Source organism: Drosophila melanogaster, chromosome 3R (assembly GCF_000001215.4).
Source record: "Drosophila melanogaster chromosome 3R".
Lineage (NCBI taxonomy): Eukaryota > Metazoa > Arthropoda > Insecta > Diptera > Drosophilidae > Drosophila > Drosophila melanogaster.
The window spans coordinates 25,888,390-25,907,017 of NT_033777.3; the positions used below are offsets into that span (position 1 = coordinate 25,888,390).

Consider the following 18,628-nt stretch of genomic DNA (forward strand, 5'->3'; position numbering starts at 1 on the left):
AAGTTTACAACCTTGCGGTAATCGGGTTTTCTGTGGCGAGCGGTCACAACTTAGCGGGTAAATTCATGTTAGCGAGTACACACCTCCATTTAGCGGGGTTACGTTCCAGAAAGAACATCGATACAACAAATATCGATAGATATATACTATGCATATCGATTTTCGTCCGGCTCTAATTTTCACGGTCGAGGTTTTTTCGTTTTAAATCGCAAAAAACACAAACAAATCAGTGATAAATAATATTGCAACCAGACGGTAGCTCAAGCGGAACTGGCAACCAATGATTACGAATTAACAACAAACAAGTGTATGTGCACTTCAGTTATTGACTAACTCGCCACTTCCTTTTGCTCGCAACAACAAAACAACGCAAAAGAATATTTTGAGCGGATGTGCGTGTGTTTGTGTGTGTGTGCGTGTGAGCGAGATATCATGCACTTTGTGTAGAAAAATAAAAGCATAAAAAAGATGCCGAGCATTTAGATAATACTTAAACCGCAAAGTGAGTTATTTACATGTGTCGAGTGGCAAATTCAATAGTATTTTTGATTATATTATAAGCGTGTTCCACGCGCATATTGCGATGTGACGTAGGCGTGGAAATTCCTGTGGGAAATTTTTCACCACCGCGCCGCTGTGTGGGTGTGTGTGTCTGCCCTCGCATTTGTGTGAGTGGGTGTGTGTGGGCTACGCCGCAAGTTTGTTTTCGTTTACTTTTAATTGCCGAGAAAAAGGATTAATTGTGGCACTGAAAATGCGTGTTACTTAATGTAATGTGCAAACATGCGTAAATATTCATTACATAAATGCAAAATTCTTCAGTGTACATTGTTATGAACAAAAATATGTGCTTAAGTCTGGGCGCTTATCATTATATACATTGCATACCCGTGTTTTAAGAAAATATACCATTTTGCGCCATCAATAAGTCAGGCTGTTAAATAACTCAATAAACAGGCTTGTAAAATCAATATTGTGTTTAAATAGCAAGCAAAGCTAACTTTTTATTGTTTTGTTTTGGTCAGCACTTAATTCTTATCAAGTTTTCTAGAATTAAAGTTGCCAAAATTCCCCCAACTCGTTGAAAACCTTAATCCTGTGAGTCAGAGAATAGAAATAGATCGTTGCACATCGGCCCAATATATAATACATATAACAACTAAACTATAAATGCTTTTGTATTCTTCAAAGCGATCAGCAATGATCGCTGTTTTTGCGAAGTAACTCGACTAAACCGCGATCGCATTGTTTGTCTAACATTTCAGCGCTTTTGAAACGGACTCCAGCTGGGTAACTCGTGTGGCAAACTGAACCGGAACCGGCAGAGGCAGCGGCAGCAGGAGCAGGAGGAGGACCTGGACCAGCGGAACTGGCAACCACCTGGCCAAATGGGTGGCAATAGCACAGGAGCGAATACGAGCGCCTTCAGCGCTGGCGGTTACATTGGGCCCACGTCGGCCAGCAGTCATCACAGCCTGGGAACTTCATCGGCGGCAGCGGCAGCAGCAGCAGGAAGTGACCTGATACCCGCACCAATTGGCACGGGCAACGCCATGGGAGTGTCTTCGTATGCATACGGTGGAACCAGTTGGGAGGAGTTCTGCGAACGACACGCCAGAGTGGCTGCCTCGGATTTCGCCAAGGCGTGCATCACGTACATTAATGGCAATCTGCCGCCGGAGGAGGCGAGGAACATCCAGCATCGCAGCTTTGCTCAGAAATTTGTGGAATCCTTTTCGGCGCACTACGACACGGAGTTCTTCAAGCGGAGGAGCACTCTTAAATCAGGTGCGGGCTCGCTGGACTTCGAGGAGGAGCACGAGGTGCCAAAACTGCTCTCAAAGTCTCTATTAAGACGACTATCATTCAAAGGACTGCGCAAGGGCAAGGTGAGTTGATGCTCTTCTCAAATCCTCTCGAAATCATTGAATAGATTGATTTTTGATTATTTCGAGGCCACACTTGATGCTTATACTTTTTTTTTAGACATGATTGTTGTTTTCTGTCCGATAATACCCATTAAGAAGGTCACGAATCACGAACTAAAAGTATGCAGATAAAAGCATTCACTTTAGCATTCTTTGCATTCTGTCCATAAGTCCGATTAGACCTCACTGAAGTGGTATTATTATCTTCTATTTGATTTGTTGAATACGTCATGATTATCAGAACATGCTGTCAATTATGCAAGTCTTTCTTTCAATTTTGCAGATCATGAAGTATTTCACATTGATTAAAAAGCTTTTCAGTGCCAGGATGTTTTATAGTCGGAAACTCCGGCTATATTGTCACCACTTGTTTTAACTGTCAAAGATCTCTTTGCTGCAGGCCTTCTTCCACAAGAACTCGGATGACTTGGATGGCAGCGGTGGCAGCGGCAAGCAGAGCAAGACGAAGCTGGCCAAGATCGTTGTGGAGTGCCGGAAGGAGGGCACAGTGAACAACCTGACGCCGGAAAGTCTGGATCAACCGACGGGCTCCCAAAAGTGGGAGAAGTGTCGACTTGTACTGGTCAAGGCCGTGGGTGGCTACATGCTAGAGTTTTACACGCCGCACAAGGCGACTAAGCCGCGCAGTGGAGTCTTTTGTTTCCTCATCTCGGAGGCTCGCGAAACAACGGCACTTGAGATGCCGGACAGGCTGAACACATTCGTCCTCAAGGCAGACAACAACATGGAGTATGTGATTGAGGCGGAGAGCGCGGAGGAGATGCGGAGTTGGCTAGCCACAATACGGTACTGCATGCGAACGCCACCCACTCAGCAGCCAACGATCGAGTCGGATGGTGTTATGGCGTCCGCCATGCAAACATCGCCGACACTTCCGAGTCCCAATCCCATTGGTGGGATTCAGAATCCGCAGTACCAGCAGCAGCGCGGCTCGAATGGCAATCTGGTGGGAGGTGGAGCTCCGCTCACCTCATCGCTGTCTGCAGACAGTGCTTTGGGCCAGGGAGGAGCCACTTCTGCCAGCGAACTAAATGTCATCAACGAATTGGGCACCTCACCGACCTCCGGGCCACCTGACATACCTGTAAGACCCCATCGAGGTGAACAGCGCCTGTCCGCCTCAAGCAACTTCGATGGCATCGAGGGCACGGAAAATGATGCAGATGTGGCGGATCTGACGGCTGAGATGAGCGTGTTTCCCTGGTTCCACGGCACACTGACGCGATCAGAAGCTGCCAGAATGGTACTCCATTCGGATGCAGCCGGACATGGATACTTTTTGGTGCGACAGAGCGAAACGCGCCGCGGCGAGTTCGTTCTGACCTTTAACTTCCAAGGACGAGCCAAGCATTTGCGGCTCACCATTTCGGAGAAGGGTCAGTGTCGGGTGCAGCACCTGTGGTTTCCCTCGATCCAGGAAATGCTCGAACACTTCCGCCACAACCCGATACCACTGGAATCGGGCGGCACTTCGGATGTGACTCTTACCGAATGGGTGCACTCACACAGCAGACTGAATGACCCGACGACGGCAGCAAATCATGACTCAGGACAACTCAACGATCTTTCGACAAATGGGAATGGCAATGGGAACGGCAATGGCTACGATAATGGTCAGGGTTCATCGACGGCATCGAATGCGGCGGGAGGAACTGCATCGGGAGCTGCTGGCGGTGGCCATCCGTCGCCGAGACATGTGAGATAGCCAAAATTTTGGAGTCAATTCAGTGTCAGTGATGGTTTTTTATTTTACTTTGATTTCAATTAAGTTGTTATCATTTCATATCAACTGGGATGGGGCTTGAACTGTGAACTGATGAATCTAGAGCTTAGTAACTAACTTACATTTTGTTTTAAAAATCCAAAGATTGATTCCAATAGTAACTTTAATCAATCAATGAAGCTAAAATTCTAAATTATAACTTGCATATTTCAAAACCGGATAAATGAATTTTGGAACCCTTTGTTTCAAGTAAATATGTTGTATTTTAGTTAGTTCGTGTTTAGTTTGATTTGATTGTCGCATGCTTCATGTTTCACCACACACCCCAGACCGCCCCGAAAAAGTCTCCAGACTAACTAAACTTTATTTTAAATACTCTTCCAACAGTGCAACGAAGTGATTACCATGAATTTGAGTGTTCGCCTAAAGACAAATGAAATCGAACTGCCACAGGAGCCAACACACGTCTATTTTCCGGAGCAAGTCTATTTCCATTTGGATCCCACAACGCTAACAGTGCACGGATCACCGCCACCGGCCCAGAATTTCCTGGACCAGCCACATCTGCGGGCTTCGAACGCCTCCCTTCAGGCAGCTGCCCACCATCAGGCGGGTTCCTCCGGCAACCGGCATCCCAGCGATGGCGGCAGCAACAGCGGCGGAGCAGGAGGCGGATCGGGATCCAGTGGAGGAGCCGAGTGCACCGGACGGGCCGTCGATAATCAGTACAGCTTCACCTAAGTCCGCGCGATCGATCATCAACTGCATTTCGCGGCTTAACCAGCGGAACTTTACTTTTGTGCCATTTTAATCATTGTCCTAAAGGAGAGGAAAATTGTGTTTTTTTTCGCATCAATGTGCGTTCTTTGCTTTCTTGATTCACTTGTTTCTATTTTAGTTAGTACCTCTTTTGGAAGACATGAAGTAACTGAACATTATTATGTATACATTATATAGCTAAATGTGTGTGTTCATTTTAAGTACATCAATGTTGTATGTATAGAAAAGAAGAACCTAAAAAAAAAAAAACGCAAAAGAAAATTGTACGATTTTTGTGGGCACCAAAGGTGCGACTCATGCGAATCCTAAAACTTCCTGCTTTACAAAACAAAAATACATACATATATACCATACTTATAAATATAAATTATATATACATAAATATATATTGAAATTGGTAAACTACAATAAATGAAGTTATGTAAAAGTAAACCAACGTCGGTCTTCTTTCATTTGGGCTTTGGGTTTTAAAGTGGTTATTTTAATTACTTTTACCAAGTCTTTATATTATATATAAATTCGTTTGAAATAAGGTAACGAAAAATGTTTTTCAAAATATTTGCATGGTATGTGCCCGTGCTAACCTCGCAGCGCTATTTTGACAAGTTGGCAGGTTGGCTTTGGAAAAGTTTTTGATATTTCCGACCCACAAAGCAATGGTCACATTGCCACGCCGGTGAGAGGCAAAAAGTTGACAATTCGAGGAAAAGCTGAAACTCTCGAAGGATATGGAAGATCTGGAACTGTATTTGGTGGATTCCCTGAAGGCGCTGTCCTTCCAAGGGCACTGCCAAAAGCAGGAAAATCTGAGTCGTGCCCTGGACGCGGGTATTGAAAGTCCAGACATGCAAGAGGTGGTTCTTTGGCTCGCCCACGAATTGCACATTTTGCGGAAAACCGATGAGCGGGTGAATCAGGGCAAAGCCCTTAACAAAGACTTTTCCTTCGAGCTGTCTCTGCTACTCACGGAACTTGGCTGCCCGTACCGCGAGCTGGTGCAGGGACCCATAGAGCAGCGATTCAAGAGCCGTATGGCACTGGTGCAGCTGCTGGAGTACCTCACATCCGAACTGATGACCACCAAAATGGTTCTGAAGGCCCAGCCCGTGGGTCCACCCTGCAAACGATCGAAGGTGGACACGAATGTCCAACAGGTTGTCGAAAACTTAGCCAAGGATCTTCAGCTGGGCGAAGTGCCTAAGAACATCAATACCAAGATGCTTTTCGAGAAGATAACTCCCCGCTTGGAGCAGGCCATTAAAAAAACCAATCCCCAAGTGCTCAGCGAACCGCTGTTGAAGCTTAAGAAGCCCTTGACTGATGCACAATGGCAATTGTTGGAGACCCTGCACCGAGAACTGGAGGCGGAGTACAATTTGCGCAGGCAGATGATGTCCACGCGTCTGGAGGCCACTGTACAAAGCTTTCAGTGGTCGGAGTCTATGCGTCAGCGCTCCAATGAGATCATGGATCGATTCAATCGCAAGATGAGGGAGCTGGATCAGTTTAAAGTGGGCGGAAAGCAAACCGACTTGGTCGCCCTGTTGGCAGCTCGCTCAGATCTGGCCATCATTGAGAAGACAAGCTCAGCGAATGTGAGAAAGAATACGGCTTCCAAAATCCAAAAGCATGTGATTGGTCGGGTACCCGATCGCGGAGGCAGGGCCAATGAGCATGCTCCTCCGCCACCAGAGATGCCCTCGTGGCAGCAGCAAAGGGCTAGTGGTCCTCCAGGTGGCGGACGCGGTGGAGGAGGTAATTTCAGAGGAGGCAGGGGCGGCGGCGGCGGTGGCGGCTTCGGTGGAGGAAGAGGAGGTGGAGGAGGAGGTGGAGGTGGCAACTGGCAGCAGCCTCAGCAGCAGCAGCAGCAACATCAAAACCAAAGTTACGAACAACGTGACCGCAGCGATAGAAATGATCAGCAATGGATCAGCGGGAGTGGCCGTGTGCAGGGTACAGGCTGGAATCCACAAGGCGGCCGTGATGGTGGAGGACGTGATGGAGGAGGACGTGATGGAGGAGGACGTGATGGAGGAGGACGAGGCAGAGGAGGTGGAGGCGGTCGCGGAGGATACCGTGGCGGCTACCGATGATCCCTAATTCCCAAAAATGTAGACCATAAACGACTGATCCTCTTGTAAACTACTAACATTACATGTCTTTAATCGCACGCATACCCCAGTTTAATTTATTGCGAAATTTAACGAATTTGTTAATTATTGCAAATGGGCAGGTATTTATAAAATAAACTAAATATGCCATCTATTTGCCAGCAAATCTCGCGTGTCGATTTCGCTTTTTGGGAATCTGGGTTAGGTGTTTCACTTTCAATGTGTTCGTGATTAGCCATTTTAGGTTCACATTATAGTCAAATTAATCAGATAGATAATGAGGGCAACGGACTAAGTCTAATGAATTATTATTACAGCATTATATTATATAGTTTGTGACGTATATTTGGTATTACCATTTGTTTAATTTAAAAATTAAATATTCAATAGAGTACATTACTGTCAACGCTTTGTTACAAAATATTGCATACTAGATATACACTTTAACGATGATCTAGTTAAACTTTAGTTATAGACCGTCAACGCATATATACTATATTATAAATTCATCAGTACTTTGTTCCAATTTGTGGTAATATAATTATAATAGCTTACCTATGCTTCGATATTATTGAACTGTCAACCGCTTCTGAACGTCTCAATAATGGGATTGTGATCTTGCCCTCAATCCCCGCAAGAAGTACGCCCATGTGGCAGGTAACCAGGCATCAGACCCAGACACACGCGACACTCGATTGCCATTAGCTTCCAATCTAGTCATCAAATGTGCCGGCTATATATCTGTCTATATATCGCCACCACTGCGATCCGCAGGCCGGTGACAATTAACGTGGTCAATCGGCGTGAAAACCATGTCGAAGTCATCATGGATGAGCCGAGTCGGGCGCTTGGATCAGTTCAACCGAAGCCCCAGAACGGTGAGGTCGCAAGTTTCTCACATTCGAGTCCTAACTTAACCAGTTTAGAATGCTCATTAAACTGATATTGGCGTTGGTAATTGGTTATGGCGGCATTTTTGCGCCTGGCAGTGCACAAAATCTGTTGGATCGACTGCGTCCGGTGAATATGACCCGCTTCGATGATGGCATTAAAGTCGTTTCCGGCACCAAAGTGAAGCGCTATGAGCGCCTGACGGTTCCGCTGGGTGGTCCTGTCGGCATTCCAGGAGCCGCTGGCCTTTTGGGACCTCTGCTGCCTCCTCAGCCGTCGTATTTGGGATACACCTATGTGAGTATTTATGGTTTTCAAATTAAACTTTATGACCCCGTCATAATTTGTAAATTACACAGTCATTTAACTAAGCGTTTAGATTTCTTTTGTGCTCCAGCCATAGAATTACATTATATTGTGCAGATTCAATTTCAATGAAAGAATGTGTATTTCCCCCACTCGCACATTTTTTGCAACTGCCATTTAATTTTATAATGATGTGAAATGCTAATTGCATATAACTATTCTCTTTTTTGCAAGCCATACACTTTTTACCCCAACATTTGAATTGTTTAAGCAGTTTGATCTTGATTTTTATACTATAATATTTATTATATTTGATTTATATTTTCCAGCAGTTGGTGCCTCAATGGCAGGCGGGTGCAAAACTGATGGGCGATGGCGAAGGAGCGGGCGTGGCCGGAATGATATCCTTTGTGCAGCTGCCCTACAACTCGGACATTAGGGTGACGATCAATGTGACTGGATTGCCACCCGGTAAACATGCCCTGCATATTCACACCTTTGGCGATCTCAGCGATGGTTGCAAGTCCACCGGTGGACAGTTTCCCAATAACTTTGTAAGATCCAGTGGAAATGATTTTAAATTTTATGTGATTTAATTAAGCCTTTGGAGTTGTACAGCTCGGTAATGTGGACACCAAGGATGATGGCAGCATCTCGGCGGTCTTTCAGAGCATTTACCTGCAATTGTTTGGCATCAATGGGATCGTTGGGCGTTCCATAGTGATACACAGCAAAGCAATCGATCTGAATACTGCCCTAAATGCAGAGGTATTTTCCTCCTCCCTGCAAGCCATGCCAAATCCCCTGGCCTATCAGAACGAGGAGAATTCACTGGGTCCTGCCATCGCCTGTGGGGTTATAAGTATTATGAGCACAGCCGCCAGTTCATCAGGTATGGCAACAGCTGCACCAGCACCACCTGCAATGGAAAATCCAGAGATTTAACTTGTAATTATATCATTCCTTTAATAAATAATTTGTAGTTACTCAATTGAGGCTTTGATCAGAGTCAGTGATCAGTGTCCAATCATCTTGTTTTACTATGTTATGTTCACTTAAATCTGTATGCTTCATTGCGAGCTCAAACATATATATAGTGCTTTCAAATCATATTTTTCGGCATAGTTGTTATGAAAAGCATCAGTGGCCTATTTTTCATCAATTCGAAATATATTTATGGTATTATAATATTTATTTAAATTACAGCCAGAGTCTTATAAGTGGCCAAACTGTTGGGTTATTTCAACTTGATCGCTCAATATTATTTTCGAGCTTATCGAATTCAGCTCAGCTTTAATGGCCATTACGTGCGGCGCATGCGCAAAGGTCTGGGTCGCCCAATGGGCCAAAACTTTCTTCGTCGGCTGCCCGCGAATCGAGTGGCCAGTTGCCCGTGGCGGTTCGCGATGTCCAAACGCGAAAGTAAAAGTTTTGCCAGCCTGGTGCTGATAGTACTACTGATTTTCGCTTCAAACCCGTCTCAATGTGAGTCCTCCAAGGACGATTTCCCGCAGGCCAAGTTCGAATGGCCCTCGTTTGCCTGGATGCGAAATAAAACCACAAAGGGTACACCCGCGTTGGATCTGAAGAACGACTACAGCCAGATGGAGTTGGCCAACTTTGGGGACTTTGATCGTCATCCCTGCAGAAGAGTTTGCCAGCAGGGCCAATCGCAGAACTGCTACTACCAACTGGTGGTGCACAATTACCAGCGACTCGGACCGGAGTGCCAGAGATGCCAGTTCGATGAGAGGGCCTGTGCTTCGGAGCATTGTATTTATGGCGATGGAGTGGCAAATCCAGTGATGGCTGTTAATCGCATGGTTCCTGGACCTTCCATAGAGCTCTGCGAAAACGATACTGTTGTCGTGGATGTGTTGAATTATCTAAGTGAGCCAACAACGATGCACTGGCATGGAGTGCATATGCATAGAACTCCCGAAATGGATGGAGCACCCTTCATTACCCAGTATCCTTTGCAGCCCGGTGAGGTTCAGCGCCACGAATTCAAAGTGGATCGAAGTGGTTCGTTGTGGTACCACAGCCATGTGGGTTGGCAGCGGGGATTCGGAGTGGCTGGTGCCTTTGTAGTGCGCCAAACCAGTCAGGAGAATCAGCATTCACAGCTTTATGATTATGATCTTGTGGAGCACACCCTTATGATCCAGGATATATTCTACGAATACAACCTGCAGGATGTACGGAATATTCTGGTGAACGGAAAGGGTCGCAATCATCTCAGCCAATTGCCCGACAATGATAACCGTCATCGGTATGAACGACTTCGAGTTACTCCAGGCTATCGCTATAGGATGCGAGTTATCCTGAACGGAATAGCCAATTGTCCTGTGGAGTTCTCCATCGAACAGCACAGGCTCTTGATGATCAGCACCGATGGTAATGACATTGAACCCGTGCTGGCAGATGGTTTCTTCTTGACCTCCGCGGAGCGATTTGATTTCGTTTTGGAAGCTAATCAGTACAAGAAAAACTATTGGATCAGGATCAAAGGCTATGAGCAGTGTGAGAATCGAAATATTTATCAAGGAGCCGTGCTCAGTTACCGCGGATCTGCTCGCTCTGAGTTGCCACAGGGTGATATCCTGGATAAGCCAAGTAGCAGGGCTGCAGATGAGGATCTAATCCTGGTCAACGATTTCCGATTTAAGCCTGCAAATTCCACGGCCATATCGTCACTTCGCCAATCCTTAGATAAGGATAACAATGTTGGTACCGTGGCGTTGCGATCCGTGGATCCTGTGCCCTGGACTCGTTACACCAAGTTCTTGACCCATTACTCCAGTTTCGGTTCGAGAACAGCGCCAAACGGAGAGGTACTCTTTCAAATCAGTGATATTTCGTACAATTCGCCGGGAATATCACTGTTGCAGGGCAGGCATCTCTACCAGGACGATAGATACTTCTGCAACAAGAGCTCCCTGGCCGCAGAAGGACGAAATTGTGAGCGTGAGCTTTGCGAGTGTGTTAATGTAATGAGGCTTCCGGCCTATCGTCCTCTGGAGATGGTTGTAGCCAATTATTTGGACAGCACACATCCCTTCCACATACACGGATTTACATTCCGTTTGGTGGGCCAAGGAGTGCTGGGTAATCTCAACGATTTGCGCAATGTGAGTAGAGATTGTAGATTTACGAAGGGTCTTCTAGAAATACGTTATCCTTGTTCTGTTCTTATAGATTCAGGAGCTGGATCGCAGAGGACGTCTTCCTCGTTTATCGGAAGACAGCGCTGCCGTTGCCAAGGATACTGTGCAAATTCCTGGACAGGGATACATAATAGTTCGATTCATCTCAAACAATCCTGGATTTTGGCTATATCATTGCCATGTTGAAGCACACGCCGTCCAAGGAATGGTGGCGGTGCTGAAGATCGGTGAGGATCATCAGATGAAAAACATTCCGGCACGTGTGCGCTGTTGAGTATTTATTTTTAATATAATCATTCCGCCCACTTAAAATGCCCACTTTATGTATCTGGGTGACCTGATTTTGCCAAATAGAGTTTACAGATTATTTATATCATTTTTATTTATTAACTAATTATTCAACAAATAAATTGGTGATTAAAGTTACTAATTGTACTTCCCTTTTTTATCTGTAACCTCCTCAAGTTCCAGTTAATCAAATAAAAGGTTTCCTTTACGCAAAAGCTTGTTAATTCAAGAACTAATCGCTTTGCCTTAACTTATCGGCCAGAGGCACTTCAAAATGTATTGATAATCAAAATGGAGAATTTACCCCCATCAAATGGGGGCGTTGTTTTGGTTATTAAGCCCCATTTATAGATTTTAAGAGCGGTAGTTGTATATTTTACGGCCTCTACTTGTTACTGGGGAAAATTGGGTTTTGATTACAAAAGTCGGCTGACATCTATCGAATTATTTGAATTTGAATGAAGTGAAGTATAAATCTGATTGAGCTTTTCAACATTGAAGTGAGTCTACTTGGAGATGTCTAAGTTGCATCCGTTGAAGATAAGATTGGATTTAGTTAGATTTACATAATATTAACTCTTGGTAACTTATAACTAAATTAACTGTCGGAGGTTGTACGATAATTAATCTTGAGAGCAAAAAGTGTCGAGCATACACGCGAAAACTCAAGAATACCACTTGGCACTCGAAAAAACCGTTTTTATCACTAGTATTAGTGATGGAGAAATTGAAACTTTCCTGTACACAAGTTAAGTAGGTTCTAAGCTCGCGCGGAAATCCCCCATGTGCCTCATCAACAGGGATATATGGATTCTTATTTTACTATCCGATAATGTTTCTTATGTTCCGACCCCACTTAAGTTTATTCCTTTTTAATTGGCTTATGTAGTTGATCGGCTCGTATCAAATTAAGTACTTAACTAAAGTGCTTGACTAAACTGTTTATAAGGGAATGGTTATCAGAAAATTTTCACCAGTTGAGTCGCAAAATGTATAGATCACACATCGCTGTCATTTGTGCCTTCGTGGGCATATTCGTGGGGACAGTTGTCCAGTCTGCTCCTTTTTCCAATGATCCTGCAGAGGTCCCAAACTTCTATGAATTGTTCAATAATCCCGATGCACACTTATCCTTGACCAATGGTCCCGACACGGTATGTTTGACTCACCTTTCTTTAGATTATTGTATTAAATATATGCTCTCTGCAGATCCATTTCATCGAGGAACATGGTTATCCAGTTGAGCGACACTATGTGACCACTGAAGATGGCTACATTATCAGCCTCTTCCGAATTCCATACTCGCACAATATCCAAAACCAGCAAGAAAAGAGGCCCATTGCTTTCATTCAACACGGTCTTTTTGCCAGCTCCGACTTTTGGCCAAGCTTGGGACCGGATGATGGACTTCCTTTCCTGCTCTCCGATGCTGGATACGATGTTTGGCTGGGCAATGCTCGTGGAAACAGATACTCGAAAAACCATACCTCTCGTCTGACAAGTCATCCGGACTTCTGGCGCTTCAGTTGGCACGAGATTGGATACTTTGATATTGCCGCAGCTATTGACTATACCCTGTCCACGGAGAACGGACAGGATCAGAAGGGTATCCACTACATAGGACACTCCCAAGGCACCACGGTTATGTTTGTGCTGCTGTCCTCAAGACCGGAATATAACGACAAGATCAAGACGGCTCACATGCTGGCTCCTGTGGCATTTATGGATCACATGGACGATGTTATGGTCAACACCTTGTCTCCTTACCTCGGTTTTAACAATATCTACTCGACCCTCTTCTGTTCTCAAGAATTCTTGCCCCACAACGATTTCGTCCTGGCTCTGATGTACAGTGTTTGTCTTCCGGAATCGATTGTTTACAGCTTTTGCAGCAGCAGTAATGAAACAACTACTGAGGAAGGAAGAACTAATTCGGTGAGTACATCGAATTCCTTTCTTATTTATGTATTTATTTATTCATATTATCTATTTACCAAAAAGACCGCCTCTGCGTTGACTTCTGGAGTGATGCCTGCTGGTGTTTCCACGGATCAAATCCTGCACTACATGCAGGAGCATCAATCGGGACATTTCCGGCAGTTCGATTTTGGCACCAAAAAGAATATGAAGGTCTATGGAACGGAAGCCCCAGAGGATTACCCAACTGAGCTAATCACGGCTGAGATGCATCTGTGGTATTCGGACAGCGATGAGATGGCCGCAGTTGAGGATGTCCTGAGGGTGGCGGAAACGCTGCCCAACAAGGTGATGCACCATATGGAGGATCCACTATGGGATCATATGGACTTCGCTCTCAACTGGGAGGTGCGCCAATATATCAATGATCCGATTGTAGCCATTCTAAACGAGTACGAGGGGAAGTGATACGGACATTGTCCTGGTGCTTAACTTAACTTAGTTTTAATCTAGGTCCACTTCGGTTGATCCTATCATATCATATCATAAACGGATGTATAACTCTTTAGCATTGAACAGATTTGCACCTCAAGCTCGACATTTATTTCATTCATACTTAATGTACACATACATGCTTACTCAAATCATAAGAAATCACTCGATTTTTCTTAGTAAAAGTAACTTCCCCATTAACAAGTTTGGGTTATAAAATATACGACTACTGCTTTTTAAATCTAAAAGTGGTTTCTTAATCTTAAACCTTTGAAGGGGGCACACTTTTTTTTAGATTTTCTGGACTGGTCAAGTGGCTAAATAGTTGATAAGCTAGAATTAATGAGGCACGTCGTTTTTGAATACGTCAAACTAAATAACTTTTAAAATAGGTAATTTATTGTTCATTCAGAATTTTATGTTTTATAATTTGCCGAAATTCATGAAATATAAATGTTCTAACTATTAACTATTTGAGTATTTATTTCGTTCTGTTTATTACTTTTAGATTAGCACTTTCTGTTATTTGTGGATTATCTTGACAGTCTAAATATATATTATCAAAGCACCGATAGTAAGAGCTACTTGAAACTAAACCACCCAGGAACTTCTACAAAAGCTGAAAGTCATGTGTTTACCAACAGTCAGTACACATCGGACCATCGAGGACATAAGTACATAGAATGAACCGATTCACGGGAAGTTTACTTGTCCTGGTTGCTCTTGCCGTGGGAGTTTACTCCGCGGCCATAGATGGACCGATTGATTTCTACAAACTGTATGACAATCCAGAGGCTCACATTAGCCTCAAGAGTAAGATAACAACGGTCAGTTTGATTTAAATTAGAATTTAATGAAATTTAATTAGTATTTAATTATATTTGCCGACCTTAGGCTGACCGCACTGCCGCTCACGGATATCCTTCGGAGCACCATCACATAGTTACCGAAGATGGTTACATCCTGGGAGTTTTCCGAATCCCCTACTCCCACAAGTTGCAGAACCAGAACGAAAAGCGACCCATTGTCCTTCTTCAACACGGATTGACGAGCTGTTCGGATGCCTGGATTTTGCAAGGACCCAATGATGGTCTGCCATATTTACTGGCGGATGCGGGATTCGATGTTTGGATGGGCAATGCTCGTGGAACTTCCTATTCGAGAAATCACACGACGCTCTCCCCGGATCATCCAAATTTCTGGAAATTCAGTTGGCATGAGATCGGCATCTACGACATAACCGCCATTATTGACTACGCCCTTAGCACGGAGAATGGTCAGGGCCAGGATGCCATCCATTATGTTGGACATTCGCAGGGTACAACGGTATTTTTTGCACTAATGTCTTGGATTCCCGAATATAACGATAAGATCAAAACCGCTCACATGTTTGCCCCGGTGGCTATAATGAAAAACTTGTCCAGCGGATTAGTGCGTTCTGTGGGTCCATATTTGGGTCATAGGAACACATATTCGGTGCTTTTTGGATCACAGGAGTTTTTGCCTCATAATGAGTTCCTCATGGCCATATTCTTTAATATCTGCCAACCGGACTTTATGTTGCGTCCAGTGTGTGAAAGTGCCATGGAGAAACTTTATGCAGGAGGTCGTGTGAATATGGTGAGTATTATTTTGCAAAAAAAAAAAGTAAAATAAATTCTAATAATTGTAAAATCATTAGACTGCTATGCCGGAAGGTATGGCCACCCATCCTGCAGGCTGTTCCACCGACCAAATGTTGCACTACCTACAGGAACAGCAATCGGGTTACTTCCGTCTATTTGATCATGGCACCAAGAAGAATCTAGAAGTCTACGGAACTCAGGAACCTCCAGAGTATCCTGTAGAGTTGATCAATTCCTTGGTGCACATGTGGTATGCCGATAGTGACAATCTCGCCGCTGTGGAGGATGTCGAGCAAATAGCCGAAAGATTGCCCAATAAGGTTATGCACCGCATGGCGGATACGGAATGGAATCATGGGGATTTCGCCCTGAACTGGGAGGTTCGTAAATATATCAACGAGCCAGTAATTGACATCATGATGGAATACGAGTTAAAGAACATTGGCACGTGATAAATAGGTTCCCTAATCTCTAATATACCTTATACCTGCGGTAGTCGGATTTATTTTAAGTTTACACATAAGCTAGTCACATTTAACCAAAAGTTATTTACAGAGAGAAAATATTAAAAAATACTTACAACCTATATATCGTTGCATATAGTTTAATCGACTTCAACAAACGAAAGCCGATATTAAAATAAATACAGAAACAAGTTCGGACGATAAGATGTGCAGCTTAACTCTTTACGAACTTTAGCTTATGGATGGCCAACTTTTCAGACGCTTTTCCTTGTAACCACAATCGCTTTTCATTCCCCCCGGCCTCTTCACACATTCGAACAGAGAAATACATTTGATTTTTCCACTCGGCCAACTTCTGATTGCCAGTTGATAGCCGGCCAGCCGAAGGAATAATGCATATTCAAGCTTTTCATTCCCATTTCATGGTTCTTGGCATCATCGCAACTCCCCCAAGGGCCAAGTTGATTTCTGGGCTTTCGTCTGGGCATAAATGGGCCCGGGTGGATATCTAAAAAAAAAAAAGGCAGAGCAAGATATTAAAACAGAGTCTGGCTTCTGGCTAATGGATGCTGGTAGCTGGCAAGTTCAAGGCCACGACTTGCGTGGGCGATGGATACTCCCTGGATCCGAATTTGGATTTGATTTAATTGGTCTTAATTTGTGGGCCGTGTAATCAATGGCACTGAATAGTTCAGTCTGCCAAGAAATACGAATGCGATTACTTAACTAGATTAATTGAAGTTTACATGGCAGTGTGCTAATTTTGGAATTGTGTTTTCGGCATTTAGGTAGAAATTAAAGTATTTTTTCCTCCGCGAAATGTTCTTTAGCACTTAGTCAACGAGGCGTGGCAAGTAAAAAACACACGGAAGCGTTAAATTGGCTCAAGTGTGCACATCGAAAAACACACACAACAACTATAAAGATATAAGAAAAGGAGGAGGTTGCGACTTTAAGATACTTACTAAAGGGTAAATTGGGTATACTTGGTCTAAGGTAAAGGAAAAGATAGGCAAACTAATAAAATAACTAAATAAAATAGGCTATATTGGCTATATAGGAAATATATATGGTGTTAACTGTTCCGAAATTTAGTTTACCCCTAAGCTTTTTAAATACTGGGTATAGAAATGAAAAAGCACACAAGAAAAACTGAGCCAAAGTCGGTTTTTCATTTTCGCCTGGTTTTCACTTTGCTCGTCGGTCGTATAAAAATAATTAAATTTTTGCCGCACTTTGTGGCATTTGTTTTGCTTTTTGTTTTCTGTTTTTCTTTTTTTCCAGCGCCACAGTTACAGTGGCCTGGTTTTATATTGCGGCTGACACTGGCCACTATCTATGAGTTAGTTTGGCTCCTAAATTTCACACATAAGTACTTTACACACGAATTTAAATCGGATTTTATCTTTTGCTTTATGGCTACGGTTACATTGTTCATCCCTTTTTTTAATCTTTATTATCTTACTATTGGTTTCCGTCTGGTAGCTAGTACGTCAGACTATATCTTTTTATAGAACATGTCTGAATATAAGTATTCACAAAATGGGGAAGCGTTACTATAACATGAATTAGTATAGACTACTAATCTGCACTATGCAACGTTATTTCGATTAATTCAGGGCTTTTATTTACAAAGTTTATATTTCCAGCTAATTCATTTGTACCTAATTATTATTATTTTTTTGACTTTTGCTCATATTTTAAGCTGTCCTTTTTGCACTACACCTAATAATAGAGAGCTCTTACTGCTGCCCCCTTCGTTTTTTGAAGGCTATCCTTCCTTACAGGGAATTAGCTCCGTAAAAGATTACCGAAAAGCCGAAGTCACGTTGTGTGCGTTTTGTAGGTTTCTGCAAATTGAATTTACCTCCTACATTCGACCCTGCAGCAGACGTAAGTAATTGCTGCAAATGATTGTCAAAAATCAATTAGTTGGTGTGCTGGCTATATATATATTATAGTACAATACCTTACAACATATTTCGCTGGAAATGATAGCCTTTGTGCAAGTGCAATCGAGTAATTGGCGCACAATTCCAGCGATGATATCATTGCCATTGTGCGCCCATTAATGTGCATTAAATCCAATAAAATGGCGTACACATCTGACTCGCTTTTCGGCTGTTTCTATGTATTTATTTATTGTGCTGAACTTTAACTTGATTTGCCTGCTAGTCATTGCCGATCGGATATGGCCATGCCAGCACACTTGGTTGGACATTTTCGTAAATTCGATTCTAGAAATCAAATTACTGCGAAATGGATGCCAGCATTGGTGAAATTCATGCTCGACATGGGCAGGCGCTTAGGGAATTTAGTATTAATTTATAGGCCCATGTACATCACGCATGTGTCACGTTTTAACCTTGACTGATCGCATTTGGTAAATATTTAGTATTCCTGTTTAATCTCCGGCGGACACAGCGATTTGGCTCACGCCCCAACGCCTGATAACCGTGTTACCTCTGGAAAAAATCCACATCACCATTCAATTTTTATCTAAAACCAGTAGCAGCCCGTTTGAGTCAGCGAGCTAAGCGTATTATCGTGGAAATTTACCCTTTTTCTTTTTTAAAGTTGTAAAATCCATTCCAAGGGATATGCATTTTTATATACAGCATCGCGCCAGGCAATAAAGCCACCGACGCGACACGTCCGCGTACAAAGAAAGTAATTTACTATCTGGCAGATCTTGGGCTGGCCAGAGATACACACCATCACACACCGAATGGGGGGTGTGCACATATGTGCGCTTATCTATCCAGATCCGACATGCCCCTGGCAATTTAGGCGATAAAGCTTTACACAAAGCCTCTGCCCACACTCTTACAAGATTTGCGTGAATTACGATCGGCCAATGTGACGATGATGCTGACTTGGATAAGATCTCCGGAGATTTCTAACGCAGCTTGCGG

General features: G+C 43.6%; 6 protein-coding genes and 1 non-coding gene across 15 annotated transcripts; 6 read left to right on the plus strand and 1 right to left on the minus strand.

Moving 5' to 3' along the window:
• The first annotated feature begins 152 nt into the window (after window positions 1-152).
• Lnk lies at window positions 153-4,881 on the plus strand. Of its 6 annotated transcripts, none has more exons than NM_170247.2 (4): window positions 153-676; window positions 1,266-1,889; window positions 2,329-3,645; window positions 4,060-4,881. In NM_170247.2, the coding sequence occupies exons 2-4, from the start codon at window positions 1,389-1,391 to the stop codon at window positions 4,411-4,413; spliced, it is 2,172 nt and encodes a 723-aa protein (NP_733126.1). In that variant the 5' UTR covers window positions 153-676; window positions 1,266-1,388; the 3' UTR covers window positions 4,414-4,881. The 6 variants fall into 6 exon arrangements, with proteins under 6 accessions (NP_733126.1, NP_001287537.1, NP_001287536.1 ...); NM_001300608.1 differs by having other exon boundaries at window positions 153-502; window positions 2,314-3,678; NM_001300607.1 differs by having other exon boundaries at window positions 153-502; window positions 2,314-3,645.
• Window positions 4,882-5,105: 224 nt separating this feature from the next.
• On the plus strand, window positions 5,106-6,637 carry CG5913 (uncharacterized protein). The gene has a single exon (NM_143182.4). The coding sequence runs from the start codon at window positions 5,181-5,183 to the stop codon at window positions 6,543-6,545; it is 1,365 nt and encodes a 454-aa protein (NP_651439.2). The 5' UTR covers window positions 5,106-5,180; the 3' UTR covers window positions 6,546-6,637.
• A 795-nt stretch (window positions 6,638-7,432) lies between these two features.
• Sodq (Sodesque) lies at window positions 7,433-8,785 on the plus strand. Of its 2 annotated transcripts, none has more exons than NM_143183.2 (3): window positions 7,433-7,751; window positions 8,090-8,314; window positions 8,379-8,785. In NM_143183.2, the coding sequence occupies exons 1-3, from the start codon at window positions 7,491-7,493 to the stop codon at window positions 8,703-8,705; spliced, it is 813 nt and encodes a 270-aa protein (NP_651440.1). In that variant the 5' UTR covers window positions 7,433-7,490; the 3' UTR covers window positions 8,706-8,785. The 2 variants fall into 2 exon arrangements, with proteins under 2 accessions (NP_651440.1, NP_001247306.1); NM_001260377.1 differs by having other exon boundaries at window positions 8,093-8,314.
• A 301-nt stretch (window positions 8,786-9,086) lies between these two features.
• On the plus strand, window positions 9,087-11,355 carry Mco3 (Multicopper oxidase 3). Its single transcript, NM_143184.2, has 2 exons — window positions 9,087-10,891; window positions 10,959-11,355. Exons 1-2 carry the CDS (start codon window positions 9,101-9,103, stop codon window positions 11,199-11,201), a joined length of 2,034 nt encoding a protein of 677 aa, NP_651441.1. The 5' UTR covers window positions 9,087-9,100; the 3' UTR covers window positions 11,202-11,355.
• Window positions 11,356-11,513: 158 nt separating this feature from the next.
• On the plus strand, window positions 11,514-13,783 carry CG31091 (uncharacterized protein). Of its 2 annotated transcripts, none has more exons than NM_170248.3 (3): window positions 11,514-12,369; window positions 12,425-13,150; window positions 13,217-13,783. In NM_170248.3, the coding sequence occupies exons 1-3, from the start codon at window positions 12,205-12,207 to the stop codon at window positions 13,598-13,600; spliced, it is 1,275 nt and encodes a 424-aa protein (NP_733127.1). In that variant the 5' UTR covers window positions 11,514-12,204; the 3' UTR covers window positions 13,601-13,783. The 2 variants fall into 2 exon arrangements, with proteins under 2 accessions (NP_733127.1, NP_001247307.1); NM_001260378.1 differs by having other exon boundaries at window positions 12,166-12,369.
• Window positions 13,784-14,253: 470 nt separating this feature from the next.
• Window positions 14,254-15,789, plus strand: CG31089 (uncharacterized protein). The gene is made up of 3 exons (NM_170249.2): window positions 14,254-14,451; window positions 14,519-15,244; window positions 15,306-15,789. Exons 1-3 carry the CDS (start codon window positions 14,308-14,310, stop codon window positions 15,699-15,701), a joined length of 1,266 nt encoding a protein of 421 aa, NP_733128.1. The 5' UTR covers window positions 14,254-14,307; the 3' UTR covers window positions 15,702-15,789.
• asRNA:CR43259 (antisense RNA:CR43259) lies at window positions 14,457-18,377 on the minus strand. Of its 2 annotated transcripts, NR_048494.1 has the most exons (5): window positions 18,273-18,377; window positions 17,683-18,178; window positions 17,581-17,617; window positions 15,830-16,221; window positions 14,457-14,823 (listed from the first exon to the last, which is right to left on the minus strand). The 2 variants fall into 2 exon arrangements; NR_048495.1 differs by lacking the exons at window positions 14,457-14,823; window positions 15,830-16,221 and having other exon boundaries at window positions 17,321-17,617.
• Between the last annotated feature and the right edge of the window lie 251 nt (window positions 18,378-18,628).

Bases quoted from the DNA above. Each gene is read 5' to 3' on its own strand.
- Sodq (NM_143183.2), top strand. From the start codon at position 7,491: ATGCTCATTAAACTGATATTGGCGTTGGTAATTGGTTATGGCGGCATT. The intron at 7,752-8,089 runs GTGAGTATTTAT...TATATTTTCCAG, and splicing joins CGTATTTGGGATACACCTAT to CAGTTGGTGCCTCAATGGCA. The intron at 8,315-8,378 runs GTAAGATCCAGT...GGAGTTGTACAG, and splicing joins GACAGTTTCCCAATAACTTT to CTCGGTAATGTGGACACCAA.
- CG5913 (NM_143182.4), top strand. From the start codon at position 5,181: ATGGAAGATCTGGAACTGTATTTGGTGGATTCCCTGAAGGCGCTGTCC.
- CG31089 (NM_170249.2), top strand. From the start codon at position 14,308: ATGAACCGATTCACGGGAAGTTTACTTGTCCTGGTTGCTCTTGCCGTG. The intron at 14,452-14,518 runs GTCAGTTTGATT...TGCCGACCTTAG, and splicing joins TCAAGAGTAAGATAACAACG to GCTGACCGCACTGCCGCTCA. The intron at 15,245-15,305 runs GTGAGTATTATT...TAAAATCATTAG, and splicing joins CAGGAGGTCGTGTGAATATG to ACTGCTATGCCGGAAGGTAT.
- Lnk (NM_001300607.1), top strand. From the start codon at position 1,389: ATGGGTGGCAATAGCACAGGAGCGAATACGAGCGCCTTCAGCGCTGGC. The intron at 1,890-2,313 runs GTGAGTTGATGC...TAACTGTCAAAG, and splicing joins AAGGACTGCGCAAGGGCAAG to ATCTCTTTGCTGCAGGCCTT. The intron at 3,646-4,059 runs GTGAGATAGCCA...CTCTTCCAACAG, and splicing joins GCCATCCGTCGCCGAGACAT to TGCAACGAAGTGATTACCAT.
- CG31091 (NM_170248.3), top strand. From the start codon at position 12,205: ATGTATAGATCACACATCGCTGTCATTTGTGCCTTCGTGGGCATATTC. The intron at 12,370-12,424 runs GTATGTTTGACT...TGCTCTCTGCAG, and splicing joins TGACCAATGGTCCCGACACG to ATCCATTTCATCGAGGAACA. The intron at 13,151-13,216 runs GTGAGTACATCG...TTTACCAAAAAG, and splicing joins AGGAAGGAAGAACTAATTCG to ACCGCCTCTGCGTTGACTTC.
- Mco3 (NM_143184.2), top strand. From the start codon at position 9,101: ATGGGCCAAAACTTTCTTCGTCGGCTGCCCGCGAATCGAGTGGCCAGT. The intron at 10,892-10,958 runs GTGAGTAGAGAT...CTGTTCTTATAG, and splicing joins ATCTCAACGATTTGCGCAAT to ATTCAGGAGCTGGATCGCAG.